The 21850-nt window shown below is 42.5% G+C and overlaps 1 protein-coding gene across 11 annotated transcripts in view; it reads left to right on the forward strand.

Moving 5' to 3' along the window:
* Nucleotides 1–21788, forward strand: part of RAB23 (RAB23, member RAS oncogene family) — a 28258-nt gene extending 6470 nt beyond the window's left edge. For 5 of the 11 annotated variants that reach the window (XM_081519749.1, XM_081519745.1, XM_081519746.1 and 2 more), the window contains exons 3-7: nt 1957–2042; nt 12971–13127; nt 15533–15615; nt 16708–16800; nt 18580–21788. In XM_081519749.1, coding sequence (XP_081375875.1) covers nt 1957–2042; nt 12971–13127; nt 15533–15615; nt 16708–16800; nt 18580–18719 — 559 coding nt within the window. In that variant the 3' untranslated portion in view covers nt 18720–21788. Of the gene's footprint in view, nt 1–1956; nt 2043–12970; nt 13128–15532; nt 15616–15714; nt 16154–16707; nt 16801–17007 lie in introns of those variants that run through there. The other 6 variants (XM_081519751.1, XM_081519754.1, XM_081519753.1 and 3 more) reach the window with 2 other exon arrangements.
* Nucleotides 21789–21850: the final 62 nt, after the last annotated feature.

The following is a 21850-nucleotide window of genomic DNA, read 5'->3' on the forward strand; positions in this document are numbered from 1 at the left end:
TTTACTTTAAAGAAATAAGAGAAAGATTTGAAGGGATTAAATATGCCTGTGAAAAGGAAATCCAGTTCTAAAACACATCACAGTAACAATTTTTGTCCTTAGTCCTGAGAACTTTTGAGGTTGTTTTAAATTGTAGGAGACAAACTAAAATTTATCACAGAGAAATAAGTAACATTAAACAAATCTGACTTAACTGTCCCAGACATTAGCATCAGAGATAATTGTGTTCATTGTTTTAAAAATTGTTGAATTTATAATCTGTTTACCTTCTTTCTAAAAATACTTCTGTTTTGCTTCCTTTCTTAGATGTCTTTAAGAGGATTCATTTTAAATCTTGATGATGTTTATTTTTGTACTTGTTATATGGACCAAATTAATATTTTAAGTATATAGTTGACCCTCATTATTTGTAGATTCCATATTAATATTTTAAGTATGCAGTCACTTCTCATTATTTGTGGACTTTGTATGTTCAGATTCACTACCTGCTAAAATGTATTTGCAACCCCAGACTCGGGACCCCATTCATGGACATGCAGAGCCTCAAAACATTTGCGTCACCTGCACACACAGGTCTGGCTGAGGCTGAACGAGGTGACCTCCACCTTTTTGTTTCATCTCTCGTAAGAACATAAGTGGTCTCTTCATGTTCTGTTTTTTGTGTTTTGTTGGTTTTGCTGTTTAAAACGGCCCCGAGCCTAGAACTGAAGTGCTGTCTGGTGAGCTGTGATGTGCCTCTTGGAGAAGACACATGTGTTAGATAAGCTTCTTTCAAGTACCAGTAATAGTGCTGTTGGCCATGAGTTCAAAGTTGATGAATCAACAATATATATTAAATAAGGTGTCTTTAAACAGAACAATGCAGGAAAAGAAGTTATATATTGATCGGTTGATGACGTTGTAACCAGGAGCTTGAAGGCCCCTTGCCGGGTATTTTCGCTCAGAGCGGTGGTTCAGGACTTGCTGACTTAGTGTTGGCAGTGGCTCAATAAACGGACTGCTGCCTGTGAGTAAGACAGCAGGTGCCACAGAACAGGCAGTGTCTGCGTTACGGGGCCAGCTCGCAGTGAGCTGCTTGGTCCTCTCTCTCTGGTCTCTCTGCGTTAGAGTAGGGTGGCCAGAGTGGGCAGTGCTGACCTGAGGAAGCTTTCTCAGGACAGGCTAGGATCCTGTGGACACCAGCCTCCACAGACGCTCAGTTCCGTGTACAAGATGGCATAGTATTTGCATTTAACCTACACACGTGCTCCCATAGACTTTCAGTTATCTCCAGATTACTTATAACATAGTTGCTGGGCACATGCCATGTTCAAGTTTTGCTTTTTGGAACTTTCTAGAGTTTTTCCCACATATTTTGTTAAAATAATTTTATTTATTTCTGGCTGTGCTGAGTCTTTGTTGCTGAGTGGGCTTTTCTCTAGTTGCGGTGCGTGGGCTTCTCATCGCGGAGGCTTCTGCTGTGCAGCACAGGCTCTTGGGTGTGGACTGCAGTGGTTGGGGTGCGCAGGCTCAGCCGTTCCCGCTCCTGCTTCTAGAGCACAGGCTCCATAGTGGGGCTCGCGGGCTCAGTGGCTCTGCTGCCCGTGGGATCTCCCAGGATCAGGGATCGGAACCATGTCTTCTTTACCACTGAGCCACCCGAGAAGCCCTCCAAATATATTCTGTCTGCGGTGAGTTGAATCTGCTGGTGTGGACCCCTCTGATGCTAGTCCTAGAGCCACCACTATCTGTGACTGTTGTTGAAGGAAAAAACATGACAGGTGACTCCAAACCGTGTAAAATGACAGCGTTAAGGGGTGTCTCTCACCCTTTACTCTCACTGTGGTTAATGGTATCAGCACTTAAAAGCACTCAGACTTTTTCAGATTGAAGCCCACAATGTAGTTTTAATACCTCCAGATTTTAAAAATAAAGACATTTCCTTTGCATATAAAATAAATTCATCTCTTGTTTCAGAGTTAATGATGAAGACGTCAGGCTCATGTTATGGGATACAGCAGGTCAGGAGGAGTTTGATGCGATAACCAAGGCCTACTATCGAGGTAAATTGTGGATGTCTTTAGTCTTTTGGATGTGTTCTTTTGGCTGAACAAAGAACTTTGCCTTTTTTGTTCCCCATAGAAGGATTTCTCTTTAAGAATATTTAAATTAATTCCAAAGTATTTAAAACCCCAGGCCATTATTCTTATAAAGATCTTGTTGGGTGGTAAATAATTCTTTATACTATAGACTGTTTGTCTCTGCCTTAGAATTACATGACTCATATAGGCATTCCCAGACCTAGTAAGTCAGAAACTATGAAATGTCTTCTCTGACTCCAGGGAAATGACTATATAGTCAGAGAATGGAAACTAACATAAGAAAAAGGAAAACTCCAGCAAACAAAATGGCATTTTGTTATGACATTAATGTGTGTGGGTAAAGCCTTTTCAGGGCTGCACAAGTTCAGAGAAGTATGAGGTACAAGGAAGTGAAAGGAGAGAGCTACCATGATAGGATCTAAGACTAGATTGTGGGCTGAATTACTCTTTTTACCTACCTAGCTTTTTTCTCTAAATTCTCAGTATATAATGTATTCTTTTTGTGAGAAATAAATAGGTTGGGTTATTTCTTTTTAAGCTTTTAACAATGCGGTTTATCAGTATTACTTTTTAACTAGTGTGGTTATTTTTGGAGAAAGTAATTACTGTTAACGTATTTCTAATAAGACAAAATTTTGTGAGTCTACAATTATCTCAAAATAAAATTAAACACAGAACTGGTCAAATATCAAAAATGATTTGTATATGAATAAAAAGGAGAAAATGTTGGAATTGTACAGTTAAGGAGATCGTTTGGGTCCCTAATTTAAAGAAAAAGACCAGGTGGCTAAGAATATTTTAATTTCCACTGTAGTCAAGGTTATAACCCTTTTTCCAGATTTTGCCATAAGACTGTGTTCATTATTATCTGTTAATTTTTTTAACTTGGCTCATCCAGTTCATTGCAGATTTCTTGTTTTAACTTGATTCAGTTTAGTTCAGTTGATCAATCGTGTCCAACTGTTTGCAACCCTATGGACTGCAGCACACCAGGCCTCCCTGTCCATCACCAATTCCTGGAGCTTGTTCAAACTCTTATCCATTGAGTTGGTGATGCCATCCAACTGTCTCATCCTCTGTCGTCCCCTTCTCCTGCCTTCAGTCTTTCGCAGCATCAGCGTCTTTTCAAATGAGTCAGCTCTTTGCATCAGGTGGCCAAAGTATCGGAGCTTCAGCTTCAGCATCAGTCCTTCCATTGAATATTCAGGACTGATTTCCTTTAGGATGGACTGGTTTGGTCTCCTTGCAGTCCAAAGGACTCTCAAGAGTCTTCTCCAACACCACAGTTCAAAAGCATCAATTCTTCAGTGTTCAGCTTTCTTTATGGTCCAACTCTCACATCCATACATGACCACTGGAAAAACCATAGCTTTGACTACATGGACCTTTGTTGGCAAAGTAATGTCTCTGCTTTTTAATATGCTATATAGGTTTGTGATAGGTTTTCTTTCAAGGAGCAAGTGTCTTTTAATTTCATGGCTGCAGTCACCATCTGCAGTGATTTTGGAGCCCGAGAAAATAAAATCTGTCACTGTTTCCCTTGTTTCCCCATCCATTTGCCATGAAGTGATGGGACCGGATGCCATGATCTTCGTTTTTTGAATGTTGAGTTTTTTTTTTTTTTTTTTATTCATTAGTTTATTTTTTATATTCCATGTATAAGTGATATCATACAGAATTTATCTTTCTCATCAATATTGTAATAGTTTTTGCCATACACTGACATGAATCAGCCATGGGTTTACATGTGTTCCCCTTCCTGGACCCCCCACCCACCTCCCTCCCCATCCCATCATCTGGATCATCCCATTGCCCCGGCCCTGAGCCCTTGTCACATGCATCGAACATGGAATGGTGTTCTGTTTCACATACGATAATATACATGTTTCAATGCTATTCTCCCAGAACATCCCACCCTCACCTTCTCCCTCAGAGTCCATTAAAATGTTCCATGCATCTGTGTCTCTTATTCTGTCTCGCATATAGGGTTATCGTTGAATGTTGAGTTTTAAGCCAGCTTTTTCACTCTCCTCTTTGACTTTCATCAAGAGGCTCTTTAGTTACTCTTCGCTTTCTGCCATAAGGGTGGTGTCATCTGCATATCTGAGGTTATTGATATTTTTCCCAGCAATCTTGCTTCTAGCTTGTGCTTCATCCATCCTGGCATTTCGCATGATATACTCTGCATATATCATCCATTTCTCTTTCATATGTTTACAAAAAACATTCTTTGCCAGAAACTGAAAAGAGAGCCTGTAATTATTAGTATTTACATCTTAATTTACTATGGGTGATATTCAAATTTCTTTTGCCTTTGTTTCATTTGGACTAAAAGGGTTTAAACACATTTGATCTCCTTGTATTTAACATTTTAATTTAAAGCTATCATAAGTGTATAAATAGATCTGTTAAAAGCTTTGCTTAAAATGTAACTTTTTTTAGCCAACTCTGTTAAAATGGCAGAGGGTGGATACTGAGCTAGGTCTTAAGCCTTAGCTTTTTTCCCCTCACATCCCTATTTGAATTAAGGAACAAGTAGTGGCAACATTATGTAAATTTGACATATTGGACATTTTTTTATGCTTTTTTTGAGGCTCTGTTAAGAATGCTTTTGGCTGCTAACAGCAGAAAATTGATTTCAGACTGACTTATTTACAGTCTGTTGACTTGTTAGTGGGAGTAGCTTTCAGTTGGAGAAGGCAATGGCACCCCACTCCAGTACTCTTGCCTGGAAAATCCCATGGACGGAGGAGCCTGGTGGGCTGCAGTCCATGGGGTCGCTATGAGTCGGACAGGACTGAGCGACTTCACTTTCACTTTTCCCTTTCATGCACTGGAGAAAGAAATGGCAACCCACTCCAGTATTCTTGCTTGGAGAATCCTAGGGACGGCAGAGCCTGGTGAGCTGCCGTCTATGGGGTCGCACAGAGTCGGACATGACTGAAGCGACTTAACATAGCATAGCATAGCATAGCTTTCAGTTGCGATTTGTTGGGATGGTAGCCTCGCTAATCGGAGAAGGCAATGGCACCCCACTCCAGTACTCTTGCCTAGAAAATCCCATGGATGGAGGAGCCTGGTAGGCTACAGTCCATGGGGTCGCTACGAGTCGGACACGACTGAGCAACTTCACTTTCACTTTTCCCTTTCATGCGCTGGAGAAGGAAATGGCAACCCACTCCAGTATTCTTGCCTGGAGAATCCTAGGGACGGCGGAGCCTGGTGAGCTGCTGTCCATGGGGTTGCACAGAGTTGGACACGACTGAAGCGACTTAGCAGTAGCAGTAGCAGCAGCAGCCTCGCTAATCTCCAGGCTGGCCACCTCCCCGTGTGGGGTTCCTCCTGATGTTGATTTTCGTCTTGGCTGCAAGGTTACAGTGCTTTGTTCACATCCTTGGGGACCCAGGGTTACTTCCCACAGCTGTGCATCAAAAGTCCCGAGCTTTTATCTGATCAGACCACCTTTGACCAGATTACAGTGAGAAGGCAGAGGAAGGTGATTAACCTAATCGGCTTGGTGCACATGTGGCTCCCCCAGGGCAGACGTAGGGTTGGCTGCCTAAACTGTAGGCTGCTGTTCAGAGAGGGAGAGGTGTTCTCAAAGGCAGGGGCGCTGGATGACAGCTTGGCACCAGGTAACATCTGCTTCTAGTGTAGATTCCGGTGATGATATAATTAAGCAGAAATAAAGAGTAGGGAGAAAAGGTAAGGTGGGCAGAATGAGTTCAGATGGAGATTCAGTGATTGAAACACTCACTATGCCTTAAAAAATTATGACCTACTAATTTTTATTCTAAAAATGTGTTATTCAAGATACATAAAAGCTATATTTTAAAAAAATTATTATAATTCATTTAAAAGACCTATTACAGCAAGATTGTTGCTCCAAGGCCTCATTATGTTCTTAGAATAGTGGCTTAATTGCACAGTGAGGCATGTGGAAACATGATTTCCTTGTCAATAGGTTAGAACAGAGTGCAGATCATATTAGGAAGTCTTTAGCATCCCAGATGACTCCTCTTAAACTCTTAAGAAAGTCCACCCTTGGCAATAGAAACCATACTTAGAACAGAAAGTTGCATGCAACATAAAGGAGATTTTCATCACAGTTTTTTACTGTGACTTGGTTCTCAGAAAAAAAATGCTTCTGACTAAATATATGGAAATGAGTTTTTAGACTTAAGACCTGTTATTTGAGATTATGCACATAAGTAGCTGAGCGCTGAAGATATGATGCTTTTGAACTGTGGTGTTGGAGAAGACTCTTGAGAGTCCCTTGGACTGCAAGGAGATCCAACCAGTCCATCCTAATGGAAATCAGTCCTGAATGTTCATTGGCAGGACTGATACTAAAGCTGAAACTCCAATACTTTGGCCATCTGATGCGAAGAGCCAACTCATTGGAAAAGACCCTGATGCTGGGAAAGATTTAAGGCAGAAGGAGAAGGGGCAGCAGAGGATGAGGTGGTTGGGTGGCATGACCGACTCAGTGGACATGAGTTTGAGCAAGCTCTGGGAGATGGTGATGGACAGGGAAGCCTAGTGTGCCACAGTCCGTGGGGTTGCAAAGAGTCGGACACGACTGAGTGACTGAACTGAACTCACATATAAGTAGAAGAAAACACTTATTTTCTTAAAAAAAAAAAAAAACAAAAACAACTTTATTTCACAAATATGAATGAAAATAAATTGTTGGAAATTGAATAGCTCTGGACAAGAAACTGGTTGTAAGTTATAATTATAAACACAAGAATTAAGGAATAACAGAATTAGATTGCAAGTCTCCGGTTCGTTTTGAAGTTACATGAGCATGGGATCTGTGACACATTGGTTCATTGAGTAATTTGTGTGCTTTAGGTCATAAAGTGTCCAAAAGAATAGGGGCCAGCATTATAAATCCTGAGTAATATCTGTAATAGTGTTTTTAAAGCCTTGTAATTCCGACTGGCCTTTTCCAGTGTTTCTTCAACTTGATTGTGCATAGGAATCCCCTGGGGAGCTCACTAAAATGCAGCCTGACCTCCGTAGATCTGTGGGTGGCTTCAAGAGTCTACATTTCCAAGGCCTCCCACATGACACGGGTGCTGCTCATCAGCGCTCTGGACCAGCCTGCAGATCGTCTTGTAGTATCTGTCAGTGGTTTGAGGACAGAAATAACTCTGCATATTATGTATCTTGGAGAGTATTTTCTGAATTGTATTAAAATATGGTGACTTTTTTGGAATGATCTTGTTAGGAATAAATACTCACTATTGGTGATCTTGTCATGGACACCAGAAATTTATTCAGAGCTCTGTATTCTGATCTGTGCATAAGCGGGGTAGTTTATTAACTGTTAGAAGTGATCCATTTATGGGTGGCTTACTGTTATCTATGATGTTGAAGAAACTTTTCCAGTGCTCCAGTTTTTAGGGTAGGTAGTGTTGAAGGTATGTTGAATAGTAGGAAAATAAAGGTCTTTGTAAAATATATGGCTAGAAGACACTAGCTGCCTTTCAGTGTCAACAACAGAGAAATTAAAACATTAACTTTTCCAAAGATATCTAGCACTAACAGAGCTAGAGGTTGGAGGAAGAAAAAGAATGGAGAGCAGCGTGGGGTCATTTTATTTTATTTTTTTAATGGTCATTTAAAAATTAAGTATAGTTATAATTGATATATGGCAGAAAACACAATATTAGAAAGCAGTCATCCTCCAATGAAAAATAAACACATTAAAAAAAATAGTTACAATTGCTGAATAGGTGTGCTGAATAGGCATTGCTCAGGAAGGCAGTGAAACGCAGCTCTGTCTGTGTCTCACCCCTCTTTATGTGTGATTAGGCCGTAGGAGGAGGAGGTCTGATCCTTGACAATACCCTCAGCTCATGTCTCTTCTGGCCACTCTTTTTTTAAACTTTATATTGGAGTGTGGCTGATTAACAGTGTCGTGATAGTTTCAGATGAATAGCAAAGGGATTTAGCCATTCATATACGTGTACCCATTTTCCCCAAACTCACCTCCCATCCAGGCCAACTCCTGGTCACTCTTAAATAATTTTTCTCAGCTGCCTCAGTGATTTCTAGTCATAAACGTATCTCAATTTGGTAGTAGGAATAGCCAGATAATTTAAGTTAAATCTCTTTTCCTCTGTGACCAGCCTTGTGGTCTGGGAGGAGGATGCTGACGGCTTCACTCCCAGCTCCTCCTGAGCGGGCCAGGCTCTGAGGCCCCTGGAGTGGGCACGGATCAGGCTGGCAGGGTGGTGTGGTTCCACGGCCTCTGAATGCAGATGGTGGCAGGTGCTTTTCTCTATGGGACTTCGTCCTGGCTTCCTCAGTGCTTCCCCGTCTTGGGGGACAAATGTGTCCTTTATTCTGTCAGCTGACTTCCTTTTTGTAGGAGTCAGCGCTCCACTTCCATCTTCCCTGATGCCAGCTCCCAGTGCCCCGAAGTGGCCCTGTTGGATGCGGTGTGAAGTGCCTCTGCGCTGGCTTATGTCTTGGACGTGCTCCCCTCTGCCCGTGTGAGATGCATGTGTGCTATTGGTCTCGCTGGTGCTGGAAGCACAGTTACCCCGCAGATGCAGCTCTTGTCTGCTGGCCCCACCGTCCCATGCTTTCTCAGCTTGGATATGGGACAGTGCTTCTTTAAGGAAAGCCTTCGAGAATCTGCTGCCTTTCCATTTCTTCTTAATTCTTAAAAAATCCTTGAAGAGCTTGAGGGAGTTCCAGATTTGTATAATAGATTTGTAGCCATTTTCTTTGTAAGTTCGGCAAATAATGATCTTCTCACACACACTTTGGAATCTGAGATTTGTCATCTGTTTTGTCAGTACCTCAGTCAAAATTCAGTAAGAAGACTCTTTTAGTTTTTTTTTTCTTGGTTTTTTTTTTTAGTATCTATTAGGAAGGGCTTTTTTGTTTGTTTGGCTTTTTGGGCTTTCCTAAACTTAAATATCCATAATGCATCACAATTTTATCTGTATGAATGGATAAAATATTCAGTTAGAGGGAGCTAAAATAAGTAGTTGTACCATATTTGTCAGGATTATCATAACTGCAGAAGTAATCTGGGTAGTCTTTTTTGTTTCTTCTTTTTCATTTTGGTAGTATATTTAGGTTAAATAAGATGAGATGTTCACGTAGCTTCAGATCAGTTCCATCGCTCAGTCGTGTCCGACTCTTTGTGACCCCATGAATTGCAGCACACCAGGTGTCTCTGTCCATCACCAACTCCCGGAGTCTACCCAAACCCATGTCCATCGAGTCGGTGATGCCATCCAACCATCTCATCCTCTGTCGTCCCCTTCTCCTCCCGCCCCCGATCCTTCCCAGCATTAGGGTCTTTTACAATGAGTCAACTCTTCGCACGAGGTGGCCAAAGTATTGGAGTTTCAGCTTCAACATCAGTCCTTTCAATGAACACCCAGGATTGATCTCCTTTAGGATGGATTGATTGGATCTCCTTGCAGTCCAAGGGACTCTCAAGAGTCTTCTCCAACACCACAGTTCAAAAGCATCAATTCTGCGGCGCTCAGCTTTCTTCACCGTCCAACTCTCACATCCATTCTTGGCCACTGGAAAAACCATAGCCTTGACTAGACGGACTTTTGTTGGCAAAGTAATCTCTCTGCTTTTAAATATGCTATCTAGGTTGGCCATAACCTTCCTTCCAAGGAGTAAGCGTCTTTTAATTTCATGGCTGCAATCACCATCAGCAGAGATTTTGGAGCCCCAAAAAATAAAGTCTGACACTGTTTCCCCATCTATTTCCCATGAAGTGATGGGACCAGATGCCATGATCTTAGTTTTCTGAACGTTGAGCTTTAAGCCAACTTTTTCACTCTCCTCTTTCACTTTCATCAAGAGGCTCTTTAGTTCTTCTTCACTTTCTGCCATAAGGGTGGTGTCATCTGCATATCTGAGGTTATTGATATTTCTCCCGGCAATCTTGATTCCAGCTTGTGTTTCTTCCAGCCCAGCGTTTCTCATGATGTACTCTGCATAGGAGTTAAATAAGCAGAGTGACAATATACAGCCTTGACGTACTCCTTTTCCTATTTGGAACCAGTGTGTTGTTCCATGTCCAGTTCTAACTTGCTTCCTGACCTGCATACAGGTTTCTCAAGAGACAGGTCAGATGGTCTGGTATTCACGTAGCTTAAAAATAGGTAAATTCTAAACAGCTATACAAATATAAGGTAATTTTATTAGAAATTAAAAAAAAAAAAAGATGAGGTGGTTGCAGTATCCACTCTGAAGGCTTCTGTCAGGTGAACCTTCCTGCTTCAGAGATTTGTGTCCCAGTTTTTTCTGAAATTACTCTTGCTATGATACTTCTTTCGTTTGAGTTCAAGTTTTGTATTTTTGTGGGGCTATTCAATTGTTTAGTAGTTTCTCATTTAAAATTGGATAATTCTACTTTTCTCCTTTGGTTTGATAGTCACAGATTCTTTTTATTCTTAGGGTGATTGCCTTTAGCTTAAGATTCTGTCTTATAATACACACACACACATACACACCCTGGGTGGGTGTGGGGTGTAGATTCTGTCTTATAACACACAGACACACACAGGGTGTGGGGTGTAGATTCTGTCTTATAACACACATGCACAGACACACACACACAGACACACACACACACACCTGGGTGGGCGTGGTGTGTAGAAGTGAGAATCCAGGGAAGGACTGAGAACCATCCACAGAGGGTGCAGTGATGACCTGGTTGCTGCTGCGGACAACTGGGTATCCACCCTAGTTAGGGGCTGAGGAGACAAGCTGAGGTTTTTACCACCCCCCCCCAACTCTTCCCCAGGCGTCAGGTCCTCTTAGGGGGTGCACTAAACCAGGGGTCCTCTGAAGCCTGGGCAGGCGAGAAGAGCACCGCTGCAGCCAGTACTAGAGGTGCGGGAGGGAACCCCCAGCTCTCCTGTGCCCACCTCCCTGTGGATTAATCAAGTCCAGCTCCCTCTTCCTCCTCCTCTGTGGGCACTGTGCCCCTTCCCAGTCCCTGTGGGCTCTCTCCACACAGCCCCCCACTAAAGAGTTTTGAGTTTTATGGACAGACTTTTATCCTTTGATCCTTGATTTTTTTTAAAACAAAATTGTGCTTTTCTTAGTTAATCATTCTTACTGCCCTTATCTCTGGCACTATCTGCTTAGATTTTTGTTGTTTATTGGCTGTTTTTGTTTTGTTTACATACTTCTCTGAATATTTTTTTTGTGACTGAGATCTTGTATACTTGGAAATATCCTATTGGACCCTCAAATTTAAGTAACACTTGACTGGATATAAAATTCTATGTTTAAAGCTGACAATTTTATAACAAAGAATGGTTTCTTAAAGTATGATTAAATAATGTTCTATTTATAGTTTAAGTAAATCTGAGAGTTAAATATAAATTTATTGTGTAGTATGCTAGTGTGATCTCTTCAGTTTCTTTCTCCTTCAATTCTGAGAAAGTCTCAAGTTGTGTCTTATCAGTCTGCCTGTCCCCCAGCCCTGAGTTTTGCATAATTGATTTATTGTTTGGTTTCAAGCCTGTTCTAGCGGAGAGAAGCATCTGCTTTTCAGCCATAGTGAACTGCCGATTTTTCCTTCATTAATTGTTCTTTGGGTTTCTACCAGATTCTCTCAGCTGATAAGCAACTCTGTTTTGGCCCCAGAGTGTCCTAGTAGCCCAGTATTTGTGTCTTGCGTCTGAGTAGTAGGAAACTCTCACACCTGAGGGATTTGGAAGGCAGGAGTAGCAGTGAGGAATCCTCTTTGACTCCAGGACAGTTTTCTTTTGTCACCTGCTTTTGTTACCAGGCTGCCTGATTCAACAGCTAATCATTTGTAAAAACCCTCTTCTGGAAGACTGCTGCTTATTTTTAAAATTAGGTATTATCAACCTAATATGATAGTTGATAATTAAAATATTGTGAGTATGATAGAAGTTGATAGAAGTGAGTATTAAGAAGTTGAACAGGATGAAAAACTAGAACTTTCTTCCTCTCTATTATATATAAATATTTTACTCTTGGCACTGCACTGGTTCTTTTTTTTTGGATATGTACAGACTATTATATTTATTTATTTATTTTCATTTTTGTCTGCGCTGGGTTTTTGTTGCTGCACATGGGCTTTCTCTAGTTGCGGAGAGTGGGTCTACTCTCCAGTAGTGGTGCACTGGCTTCTCATTGCTGTGGCTTCTCTTGTTGCAGAGCACAGGCTCTTCGTACACACGGGTTTTAGTAGTTGGAGCATGTGGGGTCAGTAGTTATGGCTCGTGGGCCCTAGAGCATGCAGGCTTTAGTAGTTGTAGTGCTTGGGCTTAGTTGCTCCTCAGCATGTGGAATCTTCCCAGACCAGGGATTGAACGCCTGTTCCCTGCATTGGCAGGCGGATTCTCACCCACTGTGCCACCAGGGAAGTCTGGCATTGGTTCTTAAGTTGTGTTCTTTAGCATCATTGGTATTCTCTTTAAATAATACTGATTTTTAAAAATTAAACAGAATGAGAAAATTACGATTTTTCTTAAATCTGCACTGAAGGAAATTAAGAAAAAAGTGACAGATATTAATAGGAAGAACTTGGCAACAGCCTGTTATTCATGCCTAGTTTATTATTCTCTCTGGCTCCTATGGTATTGCTAAACATATTAGTGTTTTGTGGTGTTTCACAAGGAATGTGTATAATTTTGAGGGCACCTTGACACTTGCACAAATTTGAGAACCACTGTTCTTGGTAAAAATTGGTTCTTTGAAATAGAAAATAGAGTTTATATGTTAAAAAATAAGCAGTGCTACAAAGATGATCAACATTTACGTACATAAAAATCATTTTGAGTACATGAAAGTTGCCCGCACCCTGCATAGGACTGTTTCATTAATGTAAATAACATTTTTATTTTGTGACCTTACAGGAGCCCAGGCTTGTGTGCTTGTATTTTCTACCACAGACAGGGAATCTTTTGAAGCGATTTCCAGTTGGAGAGAGAAAGTGGTGGCTGAAGTTGGAGACATACCAACTGCACTCGTACAGAACAAGATCGATCTCCTGGATGACTCTTGTATAAAGAAGTATGGTGGCTATTGTTGAGGGGGTGGCGGTAATTCTAGAAAGCTAAAACCTATTTTATTTCTTTGCATAGACTTACAAAAGACAGGCTTAGACTTAAAATTTTCTATGAGCTATTGTGTGACTGATTTGAGTTTAAAAGAGTTCACACTGAATCAGAAGTAAAGAAAATGGAAAGAATACATTTTGGAGGCCCTTTTAGATTTCTAGGTCCTTGCAACTCAGTCCAACTCTTTGTGTGAAGTCAAATCTAGACAAGAGTACGAGTGTTAAGAAATAAACAACTCTATATGTTCTAGTATCTAGCATAAGTATGTTGATGAGTTTAAATAGATAAGCAGTTCAGATTCACACTGTTTTGTATACTCAGTACCATTATGTTCACATGTGTGAACAGCATTTGGCATCCAGATAATTTCTCTCTGTAATTATTAGTTTATTGCATTATTAACATTTTGCTGACTTTGAAGATAGTTGCCTGGTTCTTAACCTTATTTTTTTTGGTATGTTCATTAGTCATCTGATGTTGTGTAACAAATTAGCCCAAAACTTAGTGGTTTAAGACAACAAACGTTATTTCATAGTTTTTGTGGGTCAGGAATTTGGGAGTGGCTTAGCTGGGTGGCTTCGTTTTGTGTGTTTTATGAGGTTGGTGTCAAGATGCTGCTGGGGCCTTGTGGTCACTGGAAGGCTTGACTGGGGCGGGGGGTCTGCTGTCAGGCTGGTGCCCTTGCTTGGCTCCAGGCAGGAGGCCCCTCTCTTGAGCTGGGAGTGTCCTTATGGTGTGGCAGCCTCTGTCCCAGGCGTGCGATCCCAGAGAGGGAAAGGCAAAAAAGCCGCAGTGCCTCTTAGGACGCTTATGAAGGAATCTGAGTCACACACTAGTGTGTTATTGATGACACAGACCAACTTAATTACAGTGAGGGGCAGTGCGGGCAGAGGAATCACTGGGAACCCTTTTAGAGAATCAGCAGCTATAATGAAACTAGAATTAGGGGTCCTCTCTTGGGGACACTTAAGCATACTGACTTTGGCTTAGGCAGCAAAGTATTTTGTAGCCAATAAGAGTAAAATAGGTAATGCAGTTAAAACTCTTGGAGTATAATTAAATTCAAGTGTTTTTAAAAATGGAAGAGAGAAAACTAAAGTATTAGATAAAGAAAAGTGATATTTAGCTATTCTAAGGCTAGAATTAGTGACTTTATGGAAACTGCCTCTTACAGTGAGATGGCTGGTGGCTGGTGTTTACCCACCAAGAGCAATGACAACTGAAAATCCTCCTCAAGGCACTGACCCTCCCCTTCAGGCACTGACCTCCCCTTCAGGCACTCACCCCCTCTCAGACACTCACCCCCTCTCAGGCACTCACCCCCTCTCAGGCACTCACCCCCGCCTCAGGCACTGACCTCCCCCTCAGGCACTCACCCCCCCCCCCCCAGTCACTGATCCTCCCCTCCTTAGGCACTGATCCTCCCCTCCTCAGGCACTCACCCCCGCCTCAGGCACTCACCCCCGCCTCAGGCACTGATCCTCCCCTCCTCAGGCACTCACCCCCGCCTCAGGCACTCACCCCCCACCCCAGGCACTGATCCTCTCGTCCTCAGGCACTCAGCCCCCCCTCAGGCACTCAGCCCCCCCTCAGGCACTCAGCCCCCCCTCAGGCACTCACCCCCGCCTCGGGCACTCACCCCCCACCCCAGGCACTGATCCTCCCCTCCTCAGGCACTCACCCCTCCTCAGGCACTCACCCCCAACTCAGGCACTGATCCTCCCCTCCTCAGGCACTCACCCCCCCCAGGCACTCACCCCCAACTCAGGCACCCACCCCCCACCCCAGGCACTGATCCTCCCCTCCTCAGGCACTGATCCTCCCCTCCTCAGGCACTCACCCCAGCACTCACCCTGCCTCAGGCACTCACCACCCCTCCCACAGGCACTGACCTCCCCCTCAGGCACTCATCCCCCCTCAGGCACTGATCCCTCCCCTCAGGCACTGACCCTCCCTTCAGGCACTCACCCCACCCTCAGGCACTCACCCCCCCTCAGGCACTGACCCCGCCCTCAGGCACTGACCCCCCTCAGGCACTGACCCTGCCCTCAGGGACTCACCCCCCCAGGCACTGATCCCCCTCAGGCACTGATCCCCCCCTCAGGCACTGATCCCCCCCTCAGGCACTCACCCCCCCCTCAGGCACTGACCCCGCCCTCAGGCACTCACCCCCCACCCCAGTCACTGATCCTCCCCTCCTCAGGCACTCACCCCACCTCAGGCACTCACCCCCCCCTCAGGCACTGATCCCCCCTCTCAGGCACTGACCCCGCCCTCAGGCTGTATGCAATAAATGTAATAAAACAAACTCTCAGAAAGTACCTTTACATGCATTTCTTTTTTAAACTTCATGTGTAGTGAGGAGGCCGAGGCACTGGCAAAAAAGTTGAAGTTGAGATTCTACAGGACTTCAGTGAAGGAGGATCTGAACGTCAGTGAAGGTAAAGTGCCTTCTTAACATTAATGGCAAGACATTTTTCTTATGCCTTTTCTCTGTGTTGTTTGGAAATCATGTTTGTATTTTTAATGTTTTTATTTAGTTTTGCTTGCACCGGCCTTTGTTGCTGTGCAGACTCTGTGTCTAGCTGTGAGGAGCAGGGCCTGCCCTCTGGCTGCGTTGCATGGGCTTCTCATTGTGGAGGCTTCTCTCCTCGGGAGCACTCTTGGGCGCAGGCTTAGTTGCTCTGTGGTACGTGGTATCTTCCCCAACCAAGAATCCAACTCGTGTCCCCTGAAATGGCAGGCGGATTCTTACCCACTGTGCCACCAGGGAAGTTCTAGAAATCTTATTTGTAATAAGAATAGGATTTTTCTTGTTATTTGTCATCAAGTAGTGTAAAGGCTTGATGCTGCTCTGGGTTTGAGTCCTTAATTATTTACTAATGTCTTTGAATAGTTCTTACTCTACAGCAGAACTCCAGTGGGCTTTTGTTCTGATTTTTATCTTTAAAAATACAGCTGACTGTGTGTGTGTGTGTACACGTGTGTTTTTCAAGCGTACCTTCTAAAGGAGCTGCATTGTCCTGGAACACAGCAGTGGACACCCACTAGGTAGTTAACGGCAACCTTAACTTGTATTTCCTACTTTCTGGGATTAGAGAAAGATGATGGTTATTTTTCTCATTCTGGAATTGCTACTTATTTTAATAGATTGCAGCTCAATTGTTGCTTTACTGTCCCAAGTAATGATTCTCACCTAAAGAAAGAGGCATCTTTTTAAGACTGAGTCAGATTAGCGTTGCTGAATATTAATCACTATTCAGGTATACTTAAAACTAAAGAGCCAATGACTACAGTGTTATTTTATTTCTTTACTAATAAAATGCCACTGTGTATTTATTGGTATTACCATCGTAATTAGGTATTACTCAGGTAATTTTTAGACGTTGAATTTTTTTCAACTTGTTTGTATACTTCTAATTTAAATTTTGTTTTGTAAATATAAATATTATAATAAGTGATGTGAAATAACCGGTTTTATGTGCATAGGTTATACTGACCTGGCAAGGTTTCTGGTTTTGTTTTCATTCCAGTTTTTAAATATTTGGCTGAAAAATATCTTCAAAAGCTTAAACAACAAATAGTTGAGAATCCAGAATCAGTGCATTCAAGTAGTAACAAAATTGGTAAGTACCCCGAAAGTTTGAGCCCCATGTTTACCTGGCAAATTTATTTTCCATTCATTATCATATTTACTTTAAAAAAAAATACAGTAGGCTCATTTCTTTAAAGAAATGTGAGATTATTAGGACTATCAGCTCTAAAGGTATATTGAGTTAAAAGATTTTTTACCTGATGAATTTTCTAAAGGTCTCTCCTGTTTGACTTGACAGTTGCCGTGTCTCCGCACCCTTCCCTTTCCTGCCGCCTTGCTCAGTGCCCAGCCTGATTTTAGCCTGCGAGGCCAGCAGTGCCGTGCTCACCAGGGAGCGGGGACCACCTGTCCGTGTCTGACTTTGGACGGTGATTTCTGGGAGGACAGGCACGAGTCCTGTCATAAGGACCCTTGCCTGCACCCCACCCTCAGTACACATTCACACACGGCATTTCTTGACCTGTTTTAACTTTTCTTACTTCACCTTTTTTATTGCCTGTGTTCCTGTCAGACCCCTCACGTGCTCTGACACATGCCAGGCAGTGGTGACAAGCTGCTGTCCGGTCTGGTCTCCTGGGCCCACCTTGTCTCCTTCCAGTCTGCTGATTAGAGCCCTTTGCTAGATCCTGGTCATGGCGCACATTCAGGGCAGGCTCGCCACATCCCAGCGTGTGAAGACCGTTTGGTCCGTCCTTGCTGCGCAGCCTCACGCCCGCTTACATGACGTGCCTTGTTCACTGTCCCACCGAAGGCCCGCTGTTTCTTGAGTCTTCTCTTTTGCTCATGTTGGCTCTTCCATCAAGAATGGCCTCCTCTTCCCATCTTCTGTCTGGGTCTTTCGAGGTCTGTGTCCAAAGCGCTTGACTCTGGCTGGAGCATGGCCTTCACTTCTCTTAAACGAACAGAGACCTGAGTGCAGGGCGTGTCCAGGGTCCAGTCCCTCCTTCTTATTGTTTGTCCCTTCTTACGAGTTAGATGTGGTTGACCCTCCCTTTGAGCTGTCCGTGGGCCCTCATGTCTCTTTTGTGACACCTCACATGGTGTCCTGCAGCACCACTGACTGTTGCTTACTGCACAGAGTGCGAGCCTCTGGGCAGCAACAGTCTTGGTAGTGGCTGTGTCGCCCAAAGTGTCTCTGGCAGAGTCTTGTGTATCACGGACGGTAAACAGCTCATGGATTGGAGACTACATTGTGGGACCCTCATAGTGCAAAATGAAAACTATAACAGTTGAAAGTTTTTCTTTAGTTCATCCCTTTTTGTCTGCTCATCAGTTTGAGGATCTGCAGACCATTTTGCCATTGTTTTAGCCTGGATGGAAACATCTGACATCACTACCAGCTCTTATATGTGCGGCGTCTTTATTAATATGACATATAACAAGACAGGTGCTATTGAGGAAGTTCTGTGCTGTAAAGTTAGTAAGTGAAGTTATTAAAGTGATCATACAGATTTCAAATTTCAAAAATCGATTGTTACTGAAAAGAGGCAGAGGAGTGTGCAGAGAGTGTTGCCTTTGGGCAGCAAAGGGAGGAAGGATTCCAGGTGCCCTTGACCCCACGGGTGCGTCTAGCAGCGCTGCAGGGGCACGTGGGGGCTCTGAGGGACCAGGGTGGGGGAGAGACTTCACTGCCACCCTCCTGGTTCCTTTTGAACTTGGAACTCTGTTATTGTCTATTAAAAATGAATGAAGTGAAAACAAAAGCTTCATATTGTAAATACTTGCAAACGTCACTAATTTACTAAGAAGCTGGGTGCAGAGCCTGTGGTCCATCAGTGTCAACATCTGTATTGTCCCTCACTTTATCTAGGGGTCTTTAGCACGTCTGCTGGGAGTCACTTGGGTCAGAATTCAAGTACCCTCAATGGTGGAGATGTCATCAACCTCAGGCCCAACAGACAGAGGACCAAGAAAAACCGAAATCCTTTCAGCAGCTGTAGCATACCCTAAAAGGCCTCAGGGAGGAGGAAATGGAATTACATTGTGCAGTAAGACACATCCAGCTATCATGGTATGGTACACGATTTTTCGCAGACTTTGCACCTGATTGGCTGTCTGAAAATTGACAGACTTAAACGTTATTCTGCAGTGCTTTTCAGAATGGAGCAAGATCTCTGAAAAATTACTGCCCTGTGGACTCATTTTAAATTTTTTACATTAGACGAAGCTTCTCCTGTTATTGAAGAAATGATATAAGAAACATCAAAAACAGGTTTTGCTGAATTTGAAATGCAGAAACACATATGAAATGCCTAAATATATTGGTATAGATTTTAATATTAGGGGTCAAGGAAAGATAGCAGGCATTCTTTTTCTGAAATTGGTCATCTAGCTTTTCTGGGAAATAATAGACTCTGAGTACTTACAAGAATAATATTGAAAGGCAAGCCCTATCTTACCAGACTGCATTAGTGTGTACTTTATGATGTTACTTGTGCAATGTCTGTGTATGTGGAACATGGAAGTGTGTGCACGCAGATCCCTGGTTCTGGAGTAAAGGAAGGTATGTGCAGTGTTTAAGGAAACATGGAATCTAACTTGTTCATTCATGAAACCATTTACACGCTTATGTGTATGTCCTAGGTTTTTATTTTCAGATGAGAAATTCCAGATAGACATTTTGCAAAATGAGGTTGAATTTAAAAAGTGCTTTGTGCCAAAAACCTCATACCTAATTCTCAGTGCTTTACCAGAATTTACACTGTTGATCACCTCTTTTAGAAGCCGCTTTCCTCTCTGACAGGGTAGATGAAAGAGGAGTGTAAGTGCATTAGTGCTAGAGTCCCTCCCAGGTGGGGCTGGTCACGGCATCTTTTCCATGTCCCTGCACGTGGGTGGCAGGCTCAAGCTGGTGGCTGCAGGACCCCCGCCCTGGGCAGCGTGGCCACCCCACACCCGGGGCCTTTTGCTGTTGACAACACAATTCTGAACTTTTAGGGTTATCCTAGCAATTTTTTTAAATATACAAGAGGTGATTTTTTTTTGTCTTAAACCACATTATGGATTTTATAATGCCCTGCAACTCTAAAGCTTCTTTTTGTTTACACATTTTTGTATGTTTTTTTCAGATTATAATTTTAAAATTTCTATAAACTTCAGTTTGTATAGCACTTTCCCAAGAGCTCTGTCAGCACCAAATACAAAGTAATTTAAGAAGTGATTTTAATATGTAATCATGTGGCAGAGCATACATTTGTGATTTCGACAGTAGCTTTCCACCGCAGATAAATAATTGCATGAACTGTACTAAAACTGGTTATCATTCATCAATGACTTGTTTTTAACCCCTTGCAACATATACCTGGTCTTTACAGGATTTAAAAATATGTGAAAATAACTTTTCTTGGAAAGTGTGTCACAAAGTCATTTTTCATTATTGGTACTAAATGCGTAATGTTTTATATATTCCTTTTGTATGTTTTCTCTTTTTTTAAGTCTGCCATCAGTCCCACCCTCATCCCCCGTCCAGATTAATGTTGAGAACAGAATAGAATTTTGGGGGGCATGTCTTTAAATGGTCAGGAGTGAATGTTTGCTTTTCATATACTGAAGTAACCTGGCGTATCTATTTCAAAGTGATTAAAGTCTTTAGTTTTATGTCACCAGTTGTCACCACTCCCACTGCTGGCAGTGGGGTAGGTGTTGGGGAAACCCTGTTCCTGACGTTGGGTGCCCACTGGCAATTCATCTTCCCTTTTCTACTCTCTGGAAATACAGTCCCTTTAACTTTTGCACAAAGTATATTTTTCAGCAAATAGTCTTTATAGCAGAAAAATCATACTATATAAAATGTAGTTCTATTTCACATTAATTAAATGTATGTGGGTAAAAGTTTGTTATTTTTCTATATAAAAAATTAATCTCTGATGATGGCTGCAGTTCGTTCCCTTGATATCTGTAATATAATCTTATGTACTTAGTTTTATTTTTTTAAGAACTGGGATCTTTGTTACACATTTGAATTTTTAATTTGCAATTCTGTCTTTTCCGTAACCATAATTGGTTAATTAATTAAGTAGGCCCCAAAATCAGCCCCAAGTTATTTTCTCAGTTTGCAAAACCTTCAAAATTGACACTAAATATTTTTGCCCTGAGACCTTTAATTCTTTTAAATAACTAATTTCTGAACTGTGGCTGCTGAAGAAATAAGACGCCAGGACACTGCATCTGTGCACTGATACACTTTTCTACATCATGGCTGGTTCTCAGCTGCGGTGTGGTCGCCTTGTCTCAGAATGGTCAGGATTCCTTTTCCTCTTTCAGTATGCCTATTGAATTACTAGCATATAGAATAGCCCACATGAAGCAGCAGAATTATATTAAATCAGGCTAAATGGTTTCCTTGACAACACTCATGTACTTCTTCAAAACACAGTGAAACTAACATTACCAGGAAGAGCCCGTCCCACCGTGGCCTGAGTGCACGCTGGTCTGGGTGTCCCCGGAGCTGGCAGTGCCGTGCACGGGCAGGACCACTGAAGGGCCTCTCTGTGCCTGGAGTCCAGGGCTGGGGTCTCCTCTGACATCCCAGCTTAAAGACTGTCAGATTCTTGCCTCCTTTTAAACATCTTTCAAATAGTTAACTGGTAACTTGCTGAGGTACTCCCATCACTAGAGTGTGTTTCTCTGGAAACAAAATGAACTGATCGGTGAAAATCTGTCCCACATGTAGTCATCTGGTGAACAAGGCAGTCCTGGGCTGAACTGGAGTGAATGGGAAGGGGAGGATTCCCAGACGCTGACAGTCTTTGAGAACTTGAGGAAAACCTGGTTGTCTGCTGATAAAGAAAAAGGCGGAACAAAAAAATCTTTTATCTCATAATGAACCTGATGATAGCAAATGAGTTTGACAAAACAAATCAAGACTTTGCCGCAGTTATCAGTAAGAATTAATGTCTTCCCTGTGAGGAGAGATTTACATAAGGGGGACTTGGGCTGGCATTGAAACTACCATGAATGTCCTCAGATTATAATTGCTTTTTATGAAAAAACATATAAATACATAAAACCAATCTGGAACTTGACTGTTTTGTTTTTTTTTCCCCAGTGTGAAAAAGTACCTACCTTTTAATGAAAACTGA

This window comes from Giraffa tippelskirchi, chromosome 8, assembly GCF_054371585.1.
Source record: "Giraffa tippelskirchi isolate mGirTip1 chromosome 8, T2T-mGirTip1v1.2.pri, whole genome shotgun sequence".
In the NCBI taxonomy this organism is placed as follows: Eukaryota; Metazoa; Chordata; class Mammalia; order Artiodactyla; family Giraffidae; genus Giraffa; species Giraffa tippelskirchi.